Here is a 24,660-nt window from a genome sequence, read left to right as displayed (position 1 = left end):
TCATTCATACTGTAGGTCCTAAAGGTATTTAAAAATTCAAATTTAATTCAAATGTACTGGTAGTCAGTAGCGTACGCAGGAATTTATTTCGCGAGGGGTCCAAACTCAATATAAGGGTATTTTATATTAAAATTCCTAAAATTGACCCTAAAATTACGCTAAATTTACACAAAAGTAGAAATTTCGGGGACTGTCCGGACCCCCAGGACCCACCCCCTGCGTACGTCCCTGCTGGTAGTTATTGGCGCACCCCCTCAGAAAATCCTGGATCCGGCCCTGTATGTACTGTATATATGTATAGGAAATAAAATTTCTAATTTTACGTTCTACGACTATGGTCTTCAGGTTAAAGAAGATTGACGAATTAATGAAAGTAATTAGTGGAATGAGACTATGCGATGATACAGGGGAGCCAGGACAACTCGTACCAGATATGTATCATATAAAAAAAATCGTTTTTGCCTCCTATTACTGTTTTCGCTCTATAAGAATCAATATTGGAACCAAAAATAGTTGTAGCTTTCTACCATTTTCGTTTGCAATAAAGGCATAAAGAACCGCTTGCGATGTATCCTTTTCTGAAAAGCTGATGCAAATTTTGCGTTTTCGCTAACTAATTAACTCTATGGTTTATGGAACCCGGAAGTCGGAGGTTCAATGCCGCGCTCACAAAAGCTCTCCACTGACTTCTATCCTTAGCAAACTTTGTAGTCTTTGTAGTCCTAGCTTCAAATTCCTTTGCGAGATCCATCTTAAAATTGTCCTCCCATCTGCGCCTAGGTCTTCCTAATGGTCATTTTCCGATTGGTCTTCCAGTCAAGACTATGAAAGCGTTTCTGCTTTCTTCCACCTTAGCTACATGACCTGTCCACCTAAGCCTTCTAGACTTGATGACCCTAACAATGTTTGGTAAACCGTATAAATTATGCAGTTCCTCGTTATGAAGTTTCCGCCATTCCCCATTCCCATTCCCCTTGGGTCCGAATATCCGTCTCAGGATCTTGTTCTCAAATACTTTCAATCTATGTTTTTCGCTTAGAGTAAGCGACCATGTTTCGCAGCCATACAGAACAACAGCATGATTATCGTTTTATATATTTTAAGCTTCAAATTCCTCGGCAGAATTCGCGACAAGATTTTGAACTGAATAATAACACGAATTCCCTGCTTTTAGTCGACATTTAATTTCTTCGTGAATATGATTTTCGTCTGTTAATATTGATCCTAGATATTTGAAACTATCCACTTTATCAAAAGTATTATTTAATATTTTAACGCATCCATAATTTGCCGTATTACGGTCTCCACGCACTTCCATGTATTTAGTTTTATCTGCATTTACTTCTAAACCCAAGTCACTGCAAGCGTTTAATAAGATCTCTGCATTTCTTTCTATTGTTCTCCTATCATCCCCTATTAAATTTACATCATCAGCATATGCCATAAGCTGGTGAATACCGTTCAACTGTAGGCCCTGTTTGCTATCTTGAATTTTCCTTATAGCGTATTCCAGAACAAAGTTGAATAATCATGACGACAACGCATCTCCTTGTTTCAGGCCATTTTCGACGTGAAAGCTCGTGGACAAAAAATTTTCCTACCCGGACAATACTTTGATATTCATTTAGACATATCTTAACTAATCTAAATACCTTTCTCGGTATTCCAAGTTCTGTAAGCACGTTGTATAATTAATCCAATGTTCTCGGGATTGCTGCCAGAGTGAGTGTTGCTGTGCTGAGCGTTCGTTACCATATAGCGGCAACATCTTCAGAGCTGTGAAGATGTTGCCGCTGTATGGTAACGAAAGCTCAGCACAGCAACACTCACTCTGGCAGCAATCCCGAGAACATTGGATTAATAGTAGACGCCAGCAAAGCTTCAAGATCATACGTTGTATAATGTTTCTCTCTTAACCGAGTCGTACGCCTTTCTAAAATCAATAAATAGTTGATGTACCGGGGTATTGTATTCTCACTTCTTTTCGAGTATTTGTCGAATGGTAAATATTTGTCGATAGTTGATCGATTTCGTTTAAATCCGCACTGATAATCTCCAATAATTTCATCTGCGTATGGGGTCAATCTTGCTAATAGAATATTTGAAAGGATTTTATAGGATGTTGACAGAAGAGAAATGCATCGATAAATATTACAGTCAGTTTTGTCGCTTTTCTTGTGAATTGGAACAATGATTGATTCTTTCCACTCTTGTGGCAATTCTTCCTTGTTCCAGATAAGGAGAATGAGTTTATGTATCTTGTTCCACAATTTCTCGACTCCAGATACAATTAACTCAGCCGGAATTTCGTTTACACCCGGAGATTTGTGTTTCTTTAATTTCTTTATAGCGGTTTCTACTTCTATTCGGTTGGGTTCTAAAATATACGGTTCTGCTATGAGTATCTCCTTTTTCTCCACGCACATTAGTTTTTGGCTGCGTGTTCAGCAAATCGTCAAAGAGATCTTTCCATTTCACAGTCGAAATGTTTTGGTTTAAATCTCCCGATGTCAATCATCGTGATTGAAATTTTTTGCAGTTTTTTCCCTCTTTCTTATTGCTAGTTTATTGAATTTTAGCATACATTTTCAGCACCGAGGCTATGTGAGACGTGAACCTACAGTTTAAGGTGGAATCTTAACTACCATAAAGCGTTCAATATTCCTTCACCGGGATTCGAACGTGCCACTACGTGTTTCAGAGGTGCATACACTAGCCACTATACAAGCGAAGATGGCCAAGAGTTTGAGACGAATGCTGACATGGTGCCTTTAAATATCTTCACAATCATTCCTTCTATTTCTTCGTTAGACCCACTTTTAAAGCAAATGGCATCATAGCTATAATCTGTAACTATAGTAATCTATGTATATATACCTAAATAAAAATGAAAGTGACTATATTTGTAACTTAATAACTCCCGAACCACTCGATCGATCTCGATTAAATTTTCAACATGGATGAGGTTCCTGCCTGCGTATTTTCGAAATACACTGAACTCTAGCCATAAGGCATTATGAACGGGGTTACGCTTGGCAACAATGTAAGAAAAATTAATGACGTCTATATCACGATCCTGTTGGTGACATCACGAGTCATGACCTACGTACAGCACAAAGTAAACGCCAGCTGTTGGCCCTCGTAGCCGAGTGAGCTAGCGCAACATGGTAGTAAAGGAAATCGTTTTTGGCGTGGGTTCAAACCCTGCCTAAGGAATTTTTTTATTATTTTTAAAATTTTTATAACACTTCTTTCGTTAAAATAAGATTAAAAATAATATTCAAAAAGTGATTTAACGATTATTTTTTAAAATTTTCATTAAACTTCTTTCATTAAAATAAGTTTGCTCTTGTACTTAAACAGATCCATAGCAAAATTAGTATTAGTAGTAGTAGTAGGAGGAGGAGGAGGAGGAGGAACGGGTTAGAATGCAATTCAGCATTCAATTCTTTCCGTGCGATGTTGCCAAACGTAATGCCTTCTGGGTAGGGCTGAGTGTATTTCGAAAATATGCTTCCGGCCTGTGGTGTATTTATCTATTCACTTTGACGGTGCAACGTAGGGGAGAAGGAGACACATAAAAATGATCGAAAATGACCAATATTAGTGTGGAATTCATAGTTTTCGAGGTCGCTGGGATAAAAAGTGACATTTCCGATGCCATTTAAATCCAAATTGAACCCACAATAGTAATATTTATTTTTTATTTATATAGATTACTTATTATTTTCTGATTTTTCATAATATTTTCTTTATTTCTATCGATTTGAGAGCGTACCAGTGATAGTAGAAAGTTACAGACTAATGGAACATGTTACTAATGTTTCTTATTTTACCTAGTAAAGTGGGTAATTGACGATAGTAATAACATAAATAAAAGTCTAATATGTGTCCGGGTCATTTTACTTGCTACTCGAAATGACTGAGGAATATATTAGCTTTAAAATTGGATCTCCGCGTGCTTTTCATGCTAAAAACTGATGGTATAAAAACATCCTGAAAGAAAAAAAACATACTGGTGCACTACTGTTGTGCCGTAAGGTAAAGAAAATAGGGTTTATAGCTCTTTGGGTAACAAGCAACGCTATAAGAGAATTGAATGAGTTAAAAACCCATTGAAGGTGCTCTGGGAACTATCAATCTTTTCCCCTGTATATATTTATATATTTCTCCCTTCAAAGTCTTTGAAAGGTGAAAACCGCAGGCTGATCCAAAACATCATCTTTCTAACAGTCCACGAGTTATTAATGCCGACACACGTTTCCCACTAGCTATATCGTATTAAGATTAAGGGGTCGAACGAAAGATTGAAACGGGGCTGCAGACAGCGTAAGTAATGGTCTCAGGGGTCTCGGCGAGGGTTGGTGGAAACTGTTGAGTATGAGAACGAATGGATTCGCGATGGCGGTTTCTTTCTTTCTTTCTTTTTATATTTTTTAATCGGACAATTTCAAGGTCTGGCTTTGAGTTAACGAAAGACTGAAACGTTCAGTGTTTTAAACGTAGCAGGTAAAAATGATTACGTTCACTCTACAATAAATGCCAATCAATTCGGTCATCAATCAACTTGAAAAATACTTCTTACTTATTTTTGTGAAATGAGTACAATTTGGGATTGTTTCTTAACTATCTTTATTAGGTATTGTCAGTCTACTTTTTTTAAAATCCTACCGTATACAACGTAATTATATTCCTGTCATGTTGTTATGCATAACTTTACGTAGAAAACTTATGTTAAATGTATAAGTAGTTGATGAACAGTACCTTCTGTACTTTAGTACCATCATTTCCAACTGTTCGCTATATGACATTGGCGCATATTCTTTTCGATCGGAGAAAAAACAGAGAGAAACAGGTAGAGCAAAAGGGAGAGGGGGAACAAGGTAGGAGAAAGGAATAGACAAGTCTGTATCTGCTGCCGCTGTGGTACTAGTGTGGTAAAATACTTAAAAATCACCACCAATAAGGTAATGCGGCTCTCATTGGATTGCGAATGTAGAAACAAGTAGTTCCGAATGCTGATTAAGTTCTGTAGACGGAGCTGCGGTAGTTCAGTTGTATAGTGCTCGCGCGTCGAGTTCCTTGCTTCGATCCCAGCTCTCATTAAGTGGTCTCTGAACAAACACCGTTCGGGATTCTCCCGATTCCTGTCACTTGCGTCATTCCACTATTATTGTCCATCTTATCATTACCGTCTATCTTAGTCTCGATGAATAATTGTGTTAGGTTAAACTAAAAACGTCAGTTGTACCACGTTAGATGTACGGGTCTTTGATTTGATTTGATTTTTAGTTTAACATCCGTTTCAGCAGCGAAGCTATATGAGACATGCAACTACAGTTTAACATGGGATCCGGACCACATGAGCTCCTGCCGTGAATTGAACCCGGGTCTTCCACGCCACAGGCGCGTATGCTTACCATTTAGCCACGAGGGAGCTCTGTACGGGTTCTTCGCGATAGTCCTTTACAATGTCTCGCGATCCTCTCTCCCAGTGTTGGTTGCCTTGCCATGAGTTCTGTACGTCGTCAATTAAATCGACATCTTTGCTTCCAATACACCTTACACACTGGGAGTGTTATATACACTTGCTTCAAGTAACCCATCACCCCAAAATTCGCCTGATCCAAAATCTAAGAAGTGTCTCCAACACAAATGTCTGGCCTCCTGCATATACAAATTCGTACTATACAGCATCACGTAATCTTTTTTTGTTTGTTTGTTTGTTTTTTTTACCTATACAACCCTTACAAAAGATAATCACAGTGCAGTAATGTTACCAACTCACAATGACGTCTTCCAGTATATGAGAGTTTTATTATTTTGATAACTGTGTGTATATTGGCTATGAGTTTTTTTTATTGTCAATACTGTAGGGTTGATCTCTATATGAGAGGCTGTGTACTCGCCAACAGCACTAGGTTCAATCCCCGGTTGTGATCCAGACCCCACGGTAATATTAATAGTAATTCTCTCTTTCATACCCTTGATGTTGCATATATGGACGCTAAATATAAAAACTATAAAACTAATAAAAGCTGTACGCAAAAGTAAACACCGACAACGTTTGGGGGCTGATTCCTGACACCAAGATAAGACAAAAAGTATATTCCAAAATGGGTTCACAAATGCTTCCTTTCGGAGTTATAAGCTGCCGAAAACTTGACAAAATTGACTTTAAAGGTCTATAGCTCCAATATTATGGGATCTACCGTCATCGGGCCAAGACTTCATTTAGAAACTAGTATGTGCCCTATCCAAATATCCGTATTTCAGAATATTGCGGTACTTCCACAATTTTTATACAATGAGTAGTTCAGATTATATGCCCATAGCCAAACTGCCTCAATAAGAATTTTTGCGTGAGTAACGCAGGATTCTGAAACATGTATTTTTGGATAGGACACATACTAGTTTCTAAGTGAAGTCTTGACCCGACGACGGTAGATTCCATAGTATTGGAGCTATGGACCTCTAAAGTTAATTTTTTTCATGTTTTTGGCAGCAAAATAACTGCGAAAAGAAACATTTGTGCACCCAGATTGGTCTATACTTTTTGTCTTATCTTGGTGTCAGGAATCATCTCCCAAACGTTGTCTGTGTTGTTTTGAAACACCCTGTATAAGTACTATCAGTGCAAATTTATCTTTTTGCTGACAAGTGTGTTGTGTACAAGTTACAGAGCTTGCTTCTGCTGTAGTTTGCATACAGGATATGTATGTAGTATTTTGTCACTTACTTGTACTTAAAAGTAATAAAATGAATGAATAAACAAATAAATATAACTCAACAGACTATATTTCGGGAGACACCAGCTTAAGTATCTTTTCCCTCTTCCTTGAAAATAAAATATGGTTTGGTGCAAAGGACAGAATGCGAAGTTTTCTAAATTAGAACCATGTGTCTTTTTTTCCTTTTCCAATTGACAAATAAGGGTTGAGGATTGAGAATAACAAGGAAAGAGGGTTGAGAATTTCCTTTCAATTTTACCACTTCAATCTTCCACTCAATCATAACTCTCCTTTGACAAAGTTAAGGGGTGTATTCCCCCTGATTTTTTTTTTCCGGTGCAAGATACATCCCTAGTAGCAAGAAAGCTTTCGCTCAGTTGGCGCGTATTTGGTTTTTGGCTTTCTACGCTTGCACTTTGAATGCATGCTTTCATATAATCTGCCTTTTGCTGTAATTGCAAGCGATGCTTTAGACCCTTCGCAGAGCATCATAGCATCACTGGCCGTTCATTGGCAATTGACTTGAACGCTTGCGTCAAACTTGAATGGAACAGTAAATGCAACGTTGCCCCCATGTAATTTCGTTACTGGAATCCAGCTTGCGGCATGTTTGCACATTTTCCAATGGATGCAAGCTTAGCCGACTTGCGATTCAAGCTTAGTGCAAGTGTTTTTCATGTTGTCTCTGCTACTGGGGATATAAGCAGTGTTCGAAGTGGGAAAAAAGCAGAGGCGGTATGTTTTATTATGATTTTCACTTAACATACCTGTTATTTAAATATTGTCTTGATCACTGAAAAACCAGAGACGGTATGGCATACCACCGCATACCGTCTCACTTCGACCACTGGATATAAGAGGAAAAACACAATTCAGTGTTTGCGAATATCACCATTAGTTGTTGCACTCAAACTTTGGGCGGGGGCACAGTGGTTCAGTGGTAGAACGCTTATATCTGGTGCGTGGGGTCCCTGGTTCAGCCCCCGGCCAAGCAAGTTTATAGTGGACAACATCGTGTCCGTGAGTTTTCTGAGGATACTCCTGTTTCCTCCCACTTCCTCATTCGACCAATTCTTCCATTATCATTCACTTGCCTTAATCATCCGTCTCCCTTATCCTCAAGAGCATAAACATGGAACATTAAACTTAAAGATTTCATTTCATTTTTTGTCTTAGACTGACTCAAACATATACTTATCATAAAATGACTGTCAATGGAAATCCAAGGGCAGTATAAGTCTATGTCGAGAAGAATGCTCTTAGAGTTATGTCCTAAAGTGTAAAATATGCAATGAATATATTCATCCTGCATGCATTTGTATGGATCGGACACATATACACGAACAAAATCAGACATTTATTGTCTGCAGCCTACACAACGAGAAATGGAGGGATGTATGGTGAAAAAAGTTTCTAAGTTTTATAAGGAGGGCCACTGGTAAATTGCGGATTGACTACACTCGCAATAATGACAATGCGCTAAACCATTGCAAGTAGTGACGACGACAGTGCCCCCCAGTGGCAACGATAGTGCCCGACTATTGTCCCCAAGCGTGTTGTGTTGTCTGCCCCTCTGTTTGTCCCTTCCCCAAAGAAATCAATGCTGGCGTCGTCATTAATTGGAACCACTGATAAATAGTAATTGAGTTCCAATTTTATGTTCTTACAACGCATTTTGATACTCTTTATTGTCAGGGCAGTGATGTCAACCTGAAACTTTATAAAAATTCCTTCTCGAGGGGCAGAAATTCCCATTTTACTCTTGAACTTCCCACGCTACACTAATTACGAAAACTTCTAAAATATAAAAAGAGAAACCACAGTGCGTCACTCACTTTCTTCAATAAATGAATAAATTGATCGTAAATTTAGAGCTTCTACGTTTATCAAGTTGTTTATGAAAAAATACCTTCCTTAATTCAATGAGATAATTGAAACTATTGAGGAAAACAAGTATTTTGATGTCAGAATTTAGTTAGGTTTTTTTTTTTTTTTTTTCGTTACACTTTTTGTGCTCCAAGCTTCTACTGAACATAAGTAAACTAGACAAGCTTCAACCTCTACTTGTGTTCCTTGGTGACAAGACCGTATCCACGGGGGGCAGGCTCCCCTAAATTTTTACTGGCCCTTTTAAATTATTCACGGTAGTTTTGCAAATGTATTGTCGTATGGTGATGAACTATAACATGGTTGGATATTGCCCCCACCCCTCCGAACTTCTACTGCTCCCCCTACATTTTTTGGACTGGCTACGGGCCTGCTTGGTTTATTATTATTATTATTATTATTATTATTATTATTATTATTATTATTATTATTATTATTATTATTATTATTATTATTATTATTATTAATTATTATTATTATAGCTTTATAGGTTACAATATACATTACTTCCACACTAGCTTTCATTTTCCAGTAACAAAATTTGAAAATTAGTCCTGATTTCACGTTTACTGAATACCGTGTGCCCATAAAGAATTTTGTCGACATTGATGAAGTAAACATATGAAAAATCCCATATATGCTGCCAATTTCTACAAAAATTCCCGTTATCCCTATTCAAGAAGTTAGTCTAAAAATCCCACTAAATGGGAATTTTCCCACAGGTTGACATCACTGTGAGGACACAGCACATTTAAGAGTTACTTACTTAAAAAAAAAAAAAAATCTTACCTATGAAAGGCGACAATGGCAAAATATCAGAAGTTAAATCATAAGACAAACATGTTTATTCTGGCGTGAAAATGACTGCTTACAATATATAGTTTAGTCACTTGATAAGTGATAAAGAACAGACACACAAAGAGAACTGGGTTTTACAAAGAGAAATTATCATGTAAAAAAAAAAAAAAAAAAAACATACTTTTTCCTTCGGAGTTTCCAGCTGACTGCGTGAACAAAAACAAAAGATAAATGTCTCTGACTGTGAAATCGAGATAAAAGAGAAAATAAAGCATTGAAACTGAAAAAAAAAAATGTAAGCACTGACAAATAAGCCAAAGAAGCGTTAAATTGAAAGAGGAAAACAAAACTTAATTTCGGAAAGAATAGATACTTATAAAGAAAAATAAAAAAAAGTTCAAATAAATAGCATGTAAACGAAATGAAATTAATGACATAATAAGAACTAACAGAATTTCTAGGGGAAAAAAAATCCGAAAACTCATTTTCTCTCACACGATTATTCTTAGGATTGTTCGTTAAGTGTTATATCTTTACACCTTCCCCAAACTTTTCCACTAATACTAAATGCTACATCATGCTTATTGTTGACGTTGTCTCGGAACTAATACGTATCACTTTTTTCCGATCCTTGATATAATCAGAGCTGGCCCTAGGCAATTTGCAGCCCTGTGCGATAGCATAATTTCCCGCCCTCCTTTCTCCAGAAAGAACAAATCTTAAAAAAGCCATGATTATAAGTATGCTACCACATCATGAACAACGAAGGTAGGGAAGTGCACTGGCACTCAGAAAGGCCTCTATTATGTTACTGAAAGATGAAGCAAACTCGCCTGCAGAGGAAAGATGGTAATCCTTTTTTATAGCAATCAATATATTCAATCTCAATATATCAGTTTGCGATTCTAGTGCAACTAGCTCTTTTATCTTGATTTCTTGGTTTTCCTTCTACATCTCCTAAAAAAGTAAAACAAAAAAAAACTTGTTTTCACTTTCAATGATAAGGAACTTGTTTGTGACAAAGACAAGACTAGTTTTCATATCAAAACTGTGCTAACTAACTAAATGAAACAAGTGTTCACTACTGTTCGAGAATTGAATTCTTGTATTTGACAACAATCAAGCAATTCATGCTGGGATTTGTTTGACCATTTGCTTTAGCACTGATTATGTGACCTTAAACCAGGGTTGGCTGGTTTAAACCAAGGTGGTTTAAACTATGGTTTAAAAACTGGTTTAAACCCGGAAAAAAAAGAACGAAAATACTTTAAATCGTGTGAACTTCATAGTGACGTTTCCACATATCAAACCATCTGCATTATTTTATCTCCTTTTCACCTTTTAATCAAGGCATCCCATGTTCAATTCTCGGCCGAACCACAACCCTTCTTTCAAATGTAAACCAAGTAGCGGTTCGGATGTCACTTCAAGCGAAAGTCTTCCCCTTAATAACCTAGGTATTACATAACCTAGGTATTAAGCCTAAACGTAAGAAACGAAACCAAATCGTATATTTCTGCTTGCCTGAATACTTATTATTTTGTAAAGAAGCCAAGATTGCTTAAATATATTGATAGAAATTGGATATTGACTGCCTACCTAGCTTCGAACACTAGCTTCGATTGGACTTCAATTTTATTAAATGACATCTATATTATTTAACACTAAATTTGTTATTTACTAGCTCAGTTTAAGCGTACTGATTATGATACGTTGACCTCAAAATTTTACATACAAAGCAATAATGGAATTTTCCAATGGCTAAGGCTTAATTTCCCGATTTATATTTATTATGTATCTTGGTTTCACTTGTGCAACTGTTTATCTTTTTGTCCTTCTGAAGTGACTCTTGATAATTATATTACAAGTATGTAAAGATCAGTACAACGTATTTTTATTAGCAGCCCTTCGTGAGTCAATCGGCAGACTCACCGCATTTGTGACCAATTAGTCCCGGTTTCGAGTCCAAATGGAGGACAATCTCTCTCGGATGTAAGCCGAGAAATGGTTTGGATTCCGTTTTAACTTACATGATCCCTTCCAGCATAACTATGGATGCGCATGAGTCGAGACACACTTTGTAAAATTCGAGACAAGTCGAGACAAACGTGTTTCTCGACTCGAATTTTCGAGTCGAATCAAGACTGCTCATAAAAATCTCGACTCGACTCGAATGTCTCGAAAATCTTTCTATAATTTTTAATATTATTTTGAAGAAAGTATTCACTCAGAAACACTCGGCACGAGAATTTCAGAAAGTGCAGGACTTGTCGGGTGTTCGAGGAGTGCTGTCGTGAGTGTCTTTAAGTGGCGAAACCAAGGGAAAACGACGTCCAAACGTCGAGGGGTTGGGCGCCCCCACCTCATTACAAATGTCGGACGTTGTAGGCTGGGAGGCTGGTAATCAGGACAGGCAGCGAACTGTGGCGGAACTAACGTCAAACTTTAATGCTGGGCAAAGTACAAGTGTGTCTGAGCACAGAGTACACCGAACATTCCTAACGATGATGGGCCTCCACAGCCGACAACCCATCCATGTGCGAATGTTAACACCACGACATCGGCAACTAAAACTGAAATAAACACGTTGCCATCGCCACTGGACCTTGCCGCGGTAGCAGAGCGTTGCATTGTCTGATGAATCCCGATACCTTCTTCATCACGACGATGGGAGGGTGCGAATCCGGCGTGTTCCAAGGGAACAGCTCCTTGACACCTATACTACGGGACAATGTGGCGACAACTAAATTATGCTCTGGGGAACATTCACGTGAGCATCCATGTGCCTAATGGAGCTCGAGCAAGGCACCATGACGGCCGAGGCGTATCGTATACTGCTTGCAGTCTACGTACACCACTTCATGACGACCAAGTTTCCCGATGGTAGTGACAAGATAATGCACCATATCACAAGGCTAGGAGTGTGATGGAGTGTGGGGAACACAGGGGTGAGTCCAAGTGATGTGCTGCTTCCCCCCAACTCGCCGGATCTGGACCCAATCGAAGACGTCTGGGATGTGATTGAACGTAACGTCAGAGTGCATCGCCCCCTCCCGGAATTTACGGTATAGTGCCAACTGTCTCCAGCGATCTACCAAGAATCATTGCGTTCATGCCATGACGCGTCGCCGTTATTATCCGTGCCAAAGGTGGGCATACTGATAATTAGGTAGGTAGTCATAATATTCTGGCTGATGTGTATGTATATTTTAACTCGTATATTTTGTCTCGACTCGAATTTCGAGACATCTCGTCTCGAATTCGAGTCGAGTCGAGACAGAAACATGTTTTCGAGTCGAGACAACATATACTCGAGACGAGTCGGGGCAAGCTTAAATCTCGACTCGACTCGACTCGAGCGCATCCCTCGAGCAAATTATTTAAACCAAATAAACCGGGGTTAAACCAAAAAACCGGGTTTTTTGTTTTTTTTTCTAAAAAAATCATGGTTTTTGCCAACCCTGCCTTAAGCTAATGCGACCTAAACACGATTTATGAATGTAGTATTCAAATAGAATGTCAGTGTAGTAAATTTAACTACCATCATCATGGAGTATGTTTCCGACAACAAAATATTTGTTTTAAACAATATAGTTATAACAGATATTGCTGCCCGTCGAAACTTGCCGTTCCGTGCAAATGCACATATTGCACATATGGTAGAGCCTGTCCTGGAAAGAACTTAATGTAATATGTTAACGAATTTGTACTATATTGCTGACGTCATTGCTTTTAGGCAACTCAAACGATAACTCGTGTTGCTGGGTAACTTAACTTTGGAGTCCAATCTCATACGCAGAAGTTCGTCAAGGTTGGGGGCAGTTCAAGCTCCCAAGTTCATGGAAAGTATTTGTATACTTGCGTTAAATGTCGCTATTTGCATATCTTGCTCAAGGGCATGTTAAAACTGAATCCCTCCTCACACACGCCACCGTTGGAGTTAATCAATGCAATAGTAGTTTGAATACCAATCAGGTAATACGTGCCGGATCAAACCTAGGATTCACAGGTGCCGTATGTTGCATGGATGGCCATTTTCGTCTGGGCTCGCTCGCTCTCGTGCTTACTTCTCTCAACTGAGCTCGCGCTCACTTCTCTCGTCTGTGCTTGCGCTCATTCTGGCTCGCGCTTACTAATCTTAACTGAGCTCGCGCTCACTCGGGCTTGTGCTCACTTCTCTCACCTGCGCTCGCGCTCACTCGGGATCAAACTCAATTATTGAGCGTGAACCCGATTGAGCGCGAGTGCCAAGCTCGCGAGCGTCGGGCTAGCGAGTTTGGATACCATGGTATGTTGTCTATTTGCCAATTTTGAAATCTATTGCAGCAAAGCTCAGTTGGTAGTTGTTGAATTTAAAAATCATTAAGAAATGATAGAGCTTTAAAAAAAACTCTCTTATCTCCACCGTTCCTAAAGCCAGTTTATATGATAAAACCTCATCTCCCCATAAAAAATGTTCTTTGGGAATCCTCTTTCCTCAAATTCTTGAGTAGCGTTTCGCACATTTTCTTCACATTTTCTTCTTTCACGGAATACGTGAACTCCGTGAAGTAATACCACAAACATTTCTTAACGGATTAACATAAGTAACTTTATGATTTTGTTGTAATCATATATCTTCTACAGACAGAAGGACAACTAGTGGCCAACAAGCATTTCAATCCAAGAAAGAAAACCCAGGTAAAGCGCTTTCGTTCAAAATAAATATATTATAAAAAAGAAGGAAAGAAAGAAAGAGGAACAGGAAGAAAGGAAAGAGGAACGGGAGAACCCACAGAAAACCCACGCACACGGTGTTAGGGATGCGCTCGAATCGAGTCGAGACAGAATTTTCCTGACAAAATTCGAGTCGAGACACAGCTCTTCCAATAGAAAAATGTATATTTTTCGAGTCGAGACATCACTTTTACAGCACATTTTCGAGACGAGACAGTCTCAAATCTTGTCTCGTGTGCATCCCCACACGGTGTTTATCCACCACAAAGTTCACTTGGCTCGAGCTGGGATCGAACCAAGGACTCCATGTACCAGAGGTGACCGCTCTACCATTGAGTTACCACGGCCTTCCTCATATACTGTGTAGTAGTAACACAAAACTTCTACACGTTGTTGGAGAAGTTGTCGTATCCCTAGCTTTGAATTTCACAGAAAACAATGTGAGTATAATTTTAGTTGTGATATGGTACACTGATTTCATGGTCATAGACAGCACTCTGGTATCTCTGCTTTCAAGAATTCAGCCCATTTTACTTTTGGATTGAATTGAATTTAAGTTTAACGTCTCTTTCCAGCAGCACTACTATATAAGACATGGACCTGCAGCTTAACTTGAGATCTGAACCACATGAGCTCGACCAGGAATCGAACCCGGATCTCCTGCTCCAAAGGTGCATACGCTATCCACATAGCCACTAGGGAGCTCTCATTTTACTTTTCAGATATGTGCTTTTCTTCGTGAAAAATTCCAGGCCGCTGAATTCGGCATGGTTCACCAATATCTCAATCCCCATTGAAATATGTCAAGGAAGACGTATATTCTATATCTGCGTGTATACTCAACAGCAAAATTAATTCTCCTCGATTGCTATAACTCCATTGGATCATGTTCAGTACTTTTGCAGTATTAGGAACGCCATGACAGATGCAATCCAACTTACAAGTAACATTTTAAGAAGGAAGTCTGTCAGTACTGTGAACATGAAATACTTCAACATGTGAACATGAAATAAAAGCGAGGATAGGAATGGCGAAAGAAGCCTTTAGAAGGAAGAAGACTATTTTGTGAGATCCTGAATAAAGAGTTAAGAAAAATTATGATCTTAAAACTTTGCTGGGTAACGAAAGCTCAGCACAGCAACACTCACTCTGGCAGCAATCCCGAGAACATTGGATTAATAGTTGAGAAAAATGCTTCGTGCAGGGTATTGTGCATGTCTAGTCGGATTTCTAGGGCTTTTACACATTTTAGTGATATTCTGGAGGTCTTTGATCTGGTGAGGAAAACGTGCTAAGCTGTAGGCAACACTTTACAAATAAGTAGGAATTAAGCGTTTCAATTGAGAGAGTGGCGAGTGCAGAGCTGTGCAGGCCAAAAGTAAAAATGTGTGATTTGGAGCAACGGTTCCTGATAAAATTCCATACACGAAAAAGGGAAGAAGCCTGAAGAACTCCATGAGTGGATGAGTGCTGTAGAGTGACACATCTTCATACTACCAAGGACTGTCTGTCGTAGTATATTCAACGGAATGATCCCACAAAATGGAGACCATGATTTAAGAAGACCGTCGTGCCATATTATATTTAATATTTGTGATCCCATATTTGATTTTGGATAGAAACATGGAATAATTTTATTTTTCATAATCTCCTTCACCAAACAAAACACAAATTTTCAATATTCTGTGCTTTCCTACTTGCTGGGCTTTTACGTCTCTAAGGCTGGGAGTCCTGGCTTGGCTTAGAATATTTCATTTAAACATTTGTGATTATAAGAGAGTCAATAGCTCTTGTAAACGCCGTTCTTACGAGATATCCTAAGTTATCTTCAACTTAAGTCTCACGTTTAGGCTAAAAGAGACCGATGATTAATGAAATTAAATCATTGTCGAAGGTGAAATGGGAATGCAAAGAGGGAGAACGTGAGAATCTCGAAAAAATGAAATCTTTCAGTTTAAAATCCCACGATTATATCCTTGAGGCTAAGAGAGACGGATGATGAAAGTAAGTGAATGATGATAGAAGAATTGGTGGAACAAGGGTGTGGGAGGAAACGGAATTAAAAGAGAATACCCATGGACACGGATTGCCCATCGCAAACTTACTTGGTCGGGAATCGAATTAGGAACCCCATACACTAGAGGTAAGCGCTCCACTACTGAGCCACCGTGACTCTTGTGAGAACCTCGAGAAAACCCATGGACTCGATATTGTCCACCACAAATTCCCATAGCCTGGAACTAAACCAGGGACTCCTAGCTCCAAAGGTGAACATTGCACCGTAAGTCAGTATGCTCCCCTTCAACTTGGGTAAATAAAAAGGATTACTACCAGGCAAACGAAATTGTAATTTGATTATTTTGACAAGACTTTCTTAAAACAAATAGCAGTGTCAGGTATACGCCATGTGAAGGAATTTGGTTTGTATGGCGTGATATTTTCTCAATTAATATTAAAACCAAAAGTGGTACTAGATTTTTACTACTTCCGGTTCTACTAGACATATTAAAGCGGTGACATAGGCGTGCGCAACGTGGGTGCCATGGGTGCCTTGGCACCCCTATTAGACAACCTTTTTATGTAGAATTATTACAAACTGAGAAGAGATTACGTGTAAATTATTTCCCGTCTGCATGTGTGCCGTGCGTCGCCGACGCAGCGTCGGGTGCAATGACGCTATCTTTTCTTAGGGGAAAGGGGGGGGGGAGAGGACGACATTCCATATGGTGGTCCTTTAGATCTGGCACCCACATTCCCAATGTCCTGTGCACGTTAGTGAGTGGTGATGAATATATTCTTGGAACGACCAGCTTCTATCTATTACCATTTTTACTCTATAGAAATCAACGTTAAAACCGGAAGTGTTTTGATTTTTACCACTTCCGGTTTCAATAGATGGTTAAGAAAAGGAATAATATCTATTCTTAAAATGCTAAATCGATTCAAAAAAGTCCGTATAAATTGCCGTTTATATTCTATAGCTATCAACGTTAATATCGCAAGTACATAATTTTTGCCACTTCTGGTTTCAGTAGAAAATTAAGGATGTAGCTTAGGACACTTAATCTAGTGCAGAAAACCGCTTTTTGTCTATAGCTATTAATTTTAAAACCGGAAATGGTTGATTTCTACCACTTCCGGTGGATAGAGCACCTCTATCGACGAACTCGATCTTAACTTTCGACTCACTAAATCTTGGCCAAAATTGATGGTGACCCATGAAAGTATTCTTGAGATTTCTTGTCTCCCGGACAGACGGACGCACGGACAGACCGGGTAAATATATTAAAAAAAGTTTTGGGAAACCAAACTCCATAGAAAGGATCTTTTATAAAATAAAAGTATATTGAATGACTTCTTAAATACTTTTCATATGCATATGAGTCTACACGTCATTTTTTTTTTTTTTATGATGTTAAATTATACATTTGTCTCAGGGTGAATGAGAAAATTATAACTCATATATTTGAGTTACATGACCACCTGCCTGGTTTTCGTGTAACGATATCTAATTTATATTCCAAATAATTTTGTTGTCTTATTTAGTAATTAAAGCAGTCCATTCGAATGTCTAACAGCAGATACGGTTAGAGGTGTGTGAGATCTCGCTAGCTGATCATAATTATTGTGTGAATTATAGCTCTCGTTTTACCGCCTCTGGCGTCAAAGATCGCTACTAAGCGATGGAAGATTTATGATGACGTGAAAGAGATCGAAAGAACTGATTGCAATATTTAGCATTCTTCGTATCTCTTGCTTGGTTGTATGAGTTATTTTTGGTTGGATTTCACAATGTTTGGCGGCATTGATAATTGAAGGCGGCGGTTTGGCTACTGTAGTGCAGTATTGTAACAAGAGATGTCACCTTAGAACGTTCAAGTATCACAACATTTAATATTCTTGTTATAATAATGAAACATCTTGACTTCGCAAATGTCTGTTCATATTTCTTCTGTATAAACAGACTAAGTTTCTGTTTCTACTGTTTCCTACTGAAGGGGACGAATGATTAACATAAGTGAATTATTATGGAAAAAAAAAAAATAGGTGGAATGCAGGTAGGGGCGCCAGAAGAAAATTTTACAGGGGAATGGCCATCTCCATGGTTGCTATATTAGTCTAGTATTTAATATACGTGGTTTCCTATATTACGTATACATTTTCGGGCGCTCATGAATGCAGGAGCGTACTCTTTAAAGTTTTGTTTCGAGGGATTCAAAGTTTTTCTTTGGGGGGGGGAGATGGGGGAGTCAATACGCCTACATAGTATTGAACCTGTGTTATTCTGCTTTTGAAAAGACAATAAATAATTGTCAATTCGTCGCATGAGAACTAGAGGAACGTAACTCCATTTTCGTAGGTCTACACCCGCGAGGACAAAAATATTATTTTCTTAGAAAGATGTGTTTTTAATAAAATGGTAATTGAGCTACATTACAACAGATGATCGACAAGGAGAACAGATGGCGTTACGTTCCATTTACACCAAGTAGGGCTTTCAAAATTATGCCCAAACATGAATAAAACGAAAACCACATTTTTGGAGTTATGTTCCTCTGGTTCTCATGCGACGAATTACTGTCACCTATTTTCTCAGAAGAAATATTAGAAGTAGATTATTTTTATAAGAAAAGAGAGTACAGATGAGGTATAAAATCAAATCTATATGTTACATCAATAATTTCACTGTTAAACAGTATAATTGTGTTAAGAAAGTGAACAAATATTAGAGCTTTTCTATTCCAAGTGATCCCCTTACTGGCGCTGCTGTCGATGTGTGTTTTCCCGTACCTCCCTCAGAAGAGCAGACGACAAGTTGCTGCGGACGAGATTTTTCAATTCTTGGATGCGGAAGCGTTGCCACAGTGAATTATTTCGCGGGCTTTGCTCTGCACCATTTTGTTAACTATTCTAACTAGCCTACGATCTTCATTCGTCAAGATCAAAGGACTGAACGACAAATTGGCAACACAGCTGTCATTCACTTCTTTCCCCTAAGCAAAGGGAAGGATTCCTCCGTAAGAGGGCGGCGGGAGTGGGGCCGAAGTATGTTTCACATATTTTCCGAGGACACACTTGAAATAGACAGGCTCTAGTCAAGATAAAGTTTTAAGGGAGGTCAATCCAGTCCTCATATTAGTGCGTCCCTAGTACAATGAAAATGTAAGGGTAAACAGAAGAACCCCCACAGAAAACCCACGGACGTGATATTTGTTGTCCACCGCAAACTCACGTGGCCTGAGCTTACAAATTTAGATTATTTGGCTACTTGTATAGATAATATTGCTTAATTTTTACTCTGCAAGTTTTTTTTCCTTGGTTCTATCTTGTTCCGTGATAGGTCAGGTGCGTTCCATTGTTCAAATCATAACAATCGATACAGTGGATTATGTATAGCACAATTGTTATTTTAAATAACAGTGAGTAAAACGGAGAACACTTCTTTATACAGTGCACTACTGCCTCATGTGTCGAGCTCCATTGTAACAGTCAATTTTATAAACAACTTTGCCTGTTTCCGAACTGAAGTCCTCACATGTCTAAGTAAAGCACCATTGGAAAAGCGAGGAGAAATAATTTCATACATTGTAGAAAATAAACTACTTTTAGACACAGTTCGACATTTTACACATTACCAACACTCTTTGAACACCTCCAGATTACTTATATTCACCCATTTTAGATCATGTATTGTCCAAGTATGTCCAAAAATGTGCAAAATGTATGTCATCACTTTGTTTTCGAACTGTTTGCCGAGAAGAAATGTTTTAAATATGTCATACTAGATACTATTTTTTGAGAATTAACGCTTTTGGACACGCGAAGCACACTTTATAAACACTATTTCATCAATTTTCCCCCAACATCTGTACTAAAAGTGTTTAAATGCCGTTTTACTTTTTACAGTTTGGATAAAGGGCGATCTGCAATATCGTAATTTCAGAATTTGACAGGGGGTTTCTTTTTCATTGCTGTAGGTATCTTTTTTTTTTCTTTTAATTTCCTAAAGATTTCATACAGAAACTGATATAAACAACACAAGGAACGATTATTAAGGAATGGTTATGAAGACCTTAAGTTATAGTATCTGTTCGCTCTAAGAGAAACATCTGTCGGCTAAGTGAAATAAAATTTCAAATTTTACGTCCCACGATTACCGTATGTCCTTTAAGAATCTTCATCCCGGCGAAATGAAAATACTGCTAATTTTACACTAATTATGTGATATCTTCAAATAGATAAAAGATAATCGAAATATGGATCAAGAGCGCCCTAGACAATATTATTTTACATGAGAAACCGTTATCACGACTCACTTATCTGCTTTCGATTTCGAGCCATTTTAAAAATCGGCATTTATTTTCGCGTTTCTAAACACCTGAAAACGGATAGCCACTAGGTGACTTGTGATAACGGTACCTCACGCAAAATAATATTGTCTAGGGCGCTCTTGTTCCATATTTCAATTATCTTTTCTCTATTTGAAGATATCACATAATTACTGTAAAATTAGCGGCATTTTAATTTCGCCGGGATGAAGACTCTTAAGCTAAAGGAGACGGATGTCTAATAAAGGTGAATGATTATGAGAACCGAAGAACACAATGTTGCCCACCACAAAGTCCCATGTACTTGGATCGAACCTGCGATTCCTCCCACCAGACATGAGCACTCTACCATTGAGTCACTGTATCCAGAGGTACCCACAAGGGGGGGCTATGACGCACACTGCGTCATTGAAATATTTGGGGGGTTAAAAATCTATATAAATATGTTTGAGGGGTTGTAAAAATTAATCGAAAATATTTTTTTCATGGAAGAACACCTATGGATAAACAATTGCGGGGGGATGCGTCATGGACATAAGGGGGGTGGGCACCGCTGCTGTATCTGTTACTTTAAGTCGACATTTTTCACCCAATGATTCTGCTAACATCATGAATGAACCAGAGACACATGTATAGCTATTTATTTTTTAATGTTAACACCTGAATATTTTCAAAATCATTAATTATTGTGAACCAGGTAAATGACATTCTTGCATTCAGCAACTTCTCAGGTAGACTACAAGAAGACAAACTTAGCATTTATTTGTACTAATGATTGTAGCGAGATTATCTACAGTTAAAATTAACAGTAACCGTAGTAATGACATATTCATTTTATATACCTACAACATAAAATACGTACCGATGTTCAAAGCATGTAGAATACGAAAATAAATTGCTTATATTTTGCACCGTTTCCACCAACTAACAGATAGATAGCTATCCTTTTTTTTCTTATCAGCGTTTCTCATTTTTCGTAAGCGTATCTGCTTTTAATAAGCTTAATTTCTAGAATGTGTATATCTTCCACTAAAACATACATAATGCATAGAAATGCACTTTTTGGCCATAGTGCTCAAATTATTTATAGGAATAGGTTTAGAAAGGCTCAAAACCAATAAGTAAATTTCGTATATAATACTATCAAATTACAATCCTTAATAAATATTTTTAATTAATATTCGTTTTTTTTTTTCTTTTTTCTATTTCAGCTGACATTGATAAACTTCGAATTCTCTATTTACTACATGAAGGCTCAAATGCCACAAGTGATTCCTTCGAGTTCACAGTTCGAGATAAAGGTATGTACATCTGCTTTTATTTTATTAACCCACTTAAAAGAAATAAGACGGTCTCAGTTTGACCTGTATGCAAGGGTAAAAGTGAGGGGGGCGTAGGGAGACGTCGTTCCCCCACTTCCAAAAATATCTATGACGTCTCTCCACTTCTTAAAACTTGCAATGGACAGAGATAAGCAAGGGGGACGGCGTGACATCATGCATCCCCCTACCTTTTCAGATCCACTTTTACCCCTGTCTGTATGTGTGTATATTTATTGCTGTATGCGATTATATCGAGAACAGTTGGTCATATTTCGATACAGTTTTCACTAACCGAATAAGCAATTCCCAAAGAAAGTTTATACGAATAAAATATTTGAAGAAAAAAATAATTATTGTTTTTAAAATCAAATAGTTCCTGCAAAGGGTAATGATAAAATATGAACCTAAATATGCTGCAACCAGAAATCCGTCAAAGTAAGACGGGTTGCATACAACTAAGGGTTGCATACCCGTTTTTAACCTTCCTCCGAATGATTTAACACTCACTGGTGATGAATATCATGGTGACTGGCGATGTCATGACTATTTGCATGTTGGACTTGTCCAACTTTTGCCAGAATATCATGCACTTTTCTTATGATTGGACACCCACTCCGAGGAGCATCTTCGAGATAGAAATTTCCAGAAAGGAAACGATTGTTTTACTCTGAATCTTTTTCGCTCTTATTTTAAATAAATTTACCATCCAATGTTAATATTTAACTTAATCGTCATAATATTGTTTTTGAATTACACAATTAAACCTGAAAAATAGTATTTTTAAGTAACATAATTATTTTTAATTACAGATCGAACCTTTTCTTTTTTTAAAAAAAAAAGTTTTATAATTTTCTTCTCTTTCTCATCTTCCTCGTCACAACTTTTGTTCTTCCAGTTTTTCGGAGTAGCTTCCAAGCTGATACAGCCACCACGGCCACCATGTTAGTATACAGTAGTGGAGAGAGAAAAAAATCTATAAGATCTCCTAAATTATCTTCCAACCGAAGAGACGGTGTAACCCTCAAGAAGAATAGCAAAAACAAGAAAAAGATATTTTGGTATCCTTTTGTGGATACTTGGGCGTGAACACCTCTAAACTATGGAGAATGTCCATGTAACGATTGATTGAAAACTCCTGATATATCATACACCTTTCATCCGAAGAGCTGTATAACAGTTTAACAATCTGGTTTAACTGATTTTTTTTTTTAATGGCGTAATTTAAGAAAGTATAACAAAATATCATGTAAAATTCGAAGAAAACAATGTAAAAATCATAAAACTAGAATTGTCTAATTCAACATTTGGAATTGTTTCGAACAAATTTTTACGGGTGTTTTTTTTTTTCTTAATTTTGATGGAAACAATATAAATAAATAATCTAGAATTGAAACTCGGATTGTTTAATTAAAAGTTTCGAAAAATTTCGAGAAAATTCTTACGGAAATTTTACGAAATTTCTTCCAGAATTGGAAGAAAACAATAAAAAAAAAGCTATCATTTAAATTTGTATTATTTAATTCAATATTTGGGAATTTTTGGAGCAAAGTCAATGGGACTTTTTACAGAATTTCTTGTAAAGTTGGTAAAATCACAATGAATTGTTTTTTTTTTATTATTATTTGATAAGATATATTAAATGTAAGTTTCTTTCGAAACATTATTGTTAAAAATGTTTTTCATTTTATGGCCAACAGAAGATAGTTCCGCCTTATATTAAAACACAATCAGGCTTTTCTGCTCGATTTTTTTTTTCTAAAGTATTGTTACGACTCCTCAAGGTACTACTTAAATCAAGAGGTAGTGAGCTCCTGTCAAAGAAGCCAGAAATAACGGGTAGCGATGTGTAGCCTAATACATAATCGAATTACAAAAGCTGTTGGCTCGGCTATACCCTTTGGTAGGTTCTTAACGTCAGGAATACTTTAAAAAATGAGTTATTATGAAGAAAAAATGTTTACATTAAATATTAGAAAATGTGAGCTAAAGGAAAATTTTAAAAAAAAAATAGGGTGTTCGTGGCTGCAAATATTAAAATCACTTTGTCAAAATATAAATGATGGTGGCCAGTTATAAACTTCTAAAGTGTGTGTGAGAGACCCTAATATTTCTTGTGCTTTTTTTCTTCCAATATAGCGAAGCAAGCCGTCTCTGATAGTTTATGGGTTTTTCTTGTGTCCCTCTGCTGTTAATCGCTCTTGTCACTGATTTGGTTGATGAATGACTCTATGTTACGTGTGTGGCATCCGCTCGTCTCAAACAACCGTCAATCTAATGCATTTAATGTCGCTTACAATGCACGCCGCCACTTATCCAGCATTTCCAAGCAGTGTTGCTAAGACTTCAAAGATAAATTGTCATTGTTGTGAAAATAAATAAATAACTTTTTTTTTTTTTTTTTTTTGCAATAACACGCTTGAGGTTATTTAAAATAACAATAATCAGAGCCTGTTTTCTTGGAGAAAAGGTATCACTGCTCATTGTGAATATATATGCTATTACAACAACTTTAATACTTTTCTTTTTAACATATCCTCATTTCAGAATTTATTTGTGCATTAATCAGGTCTGTAGCCAGATTAGTAAGGCAAGGGGGTGTCGAGATATTTCTTTTGGAGGCCTAACTTGAGTTCACCTTGCATACACAGTGTATATACATACGTTCCAACAAACAACTGAAAGTTCTAGGGAAGCTGAAAATGGTCACAAGAAACCTCATCTTCCAACCCCCCCTTGTAGCTACAGGCCTGAGGTATTTGCCGAATGTTCAATTTATATATATATATATATATATATATATATATATATATATATATATATATATATATATATATATATATATATATATATATATATATATATATATATATATATAAC

General features: G+C 37.4%; 1 protein-coding gene across 1 annotated transcript in view; it reads left to right on the top strand.

Moving 5' to 3' along the window:
- Positions 1-24,660, top strand: part of LOC145662393 (FRAS1-related extracellular matrix protein 2-like) — a 311,481-nt gene that overhangs the window by 146,710 nt on the left and 140,111 nt on the right. The window contains exon 2 of the mRNA XM_081727922.1: positions 21,673-21,762. Coding sequence (XP_081584048.1) covers positions 21,673-21,762 — 90 coding nt within the window. The remainder of the gene's footprint in view (positions 1-21,672; positions 21,763-24,660) is intronic.

The sequence above is a fragment of the Thermobia domestica genome, chromosome 10 (assembly GCF_964235325.1).
Source record: "Thermobia domestica chromosome 10, izTheDome1.hap1.1, whole genome shotgun sequence".
Classification (NCBI taxonomy): domain Eukaryota; kingdom Metazoa; phylum Arthropoda; class Insecta; order Zygentoma; family Lepismatidae; genus Thermobia; species Thermobia domestica.
This window is presented reverse-complemented; position numbering and strand designations above follow the sequence as displayed.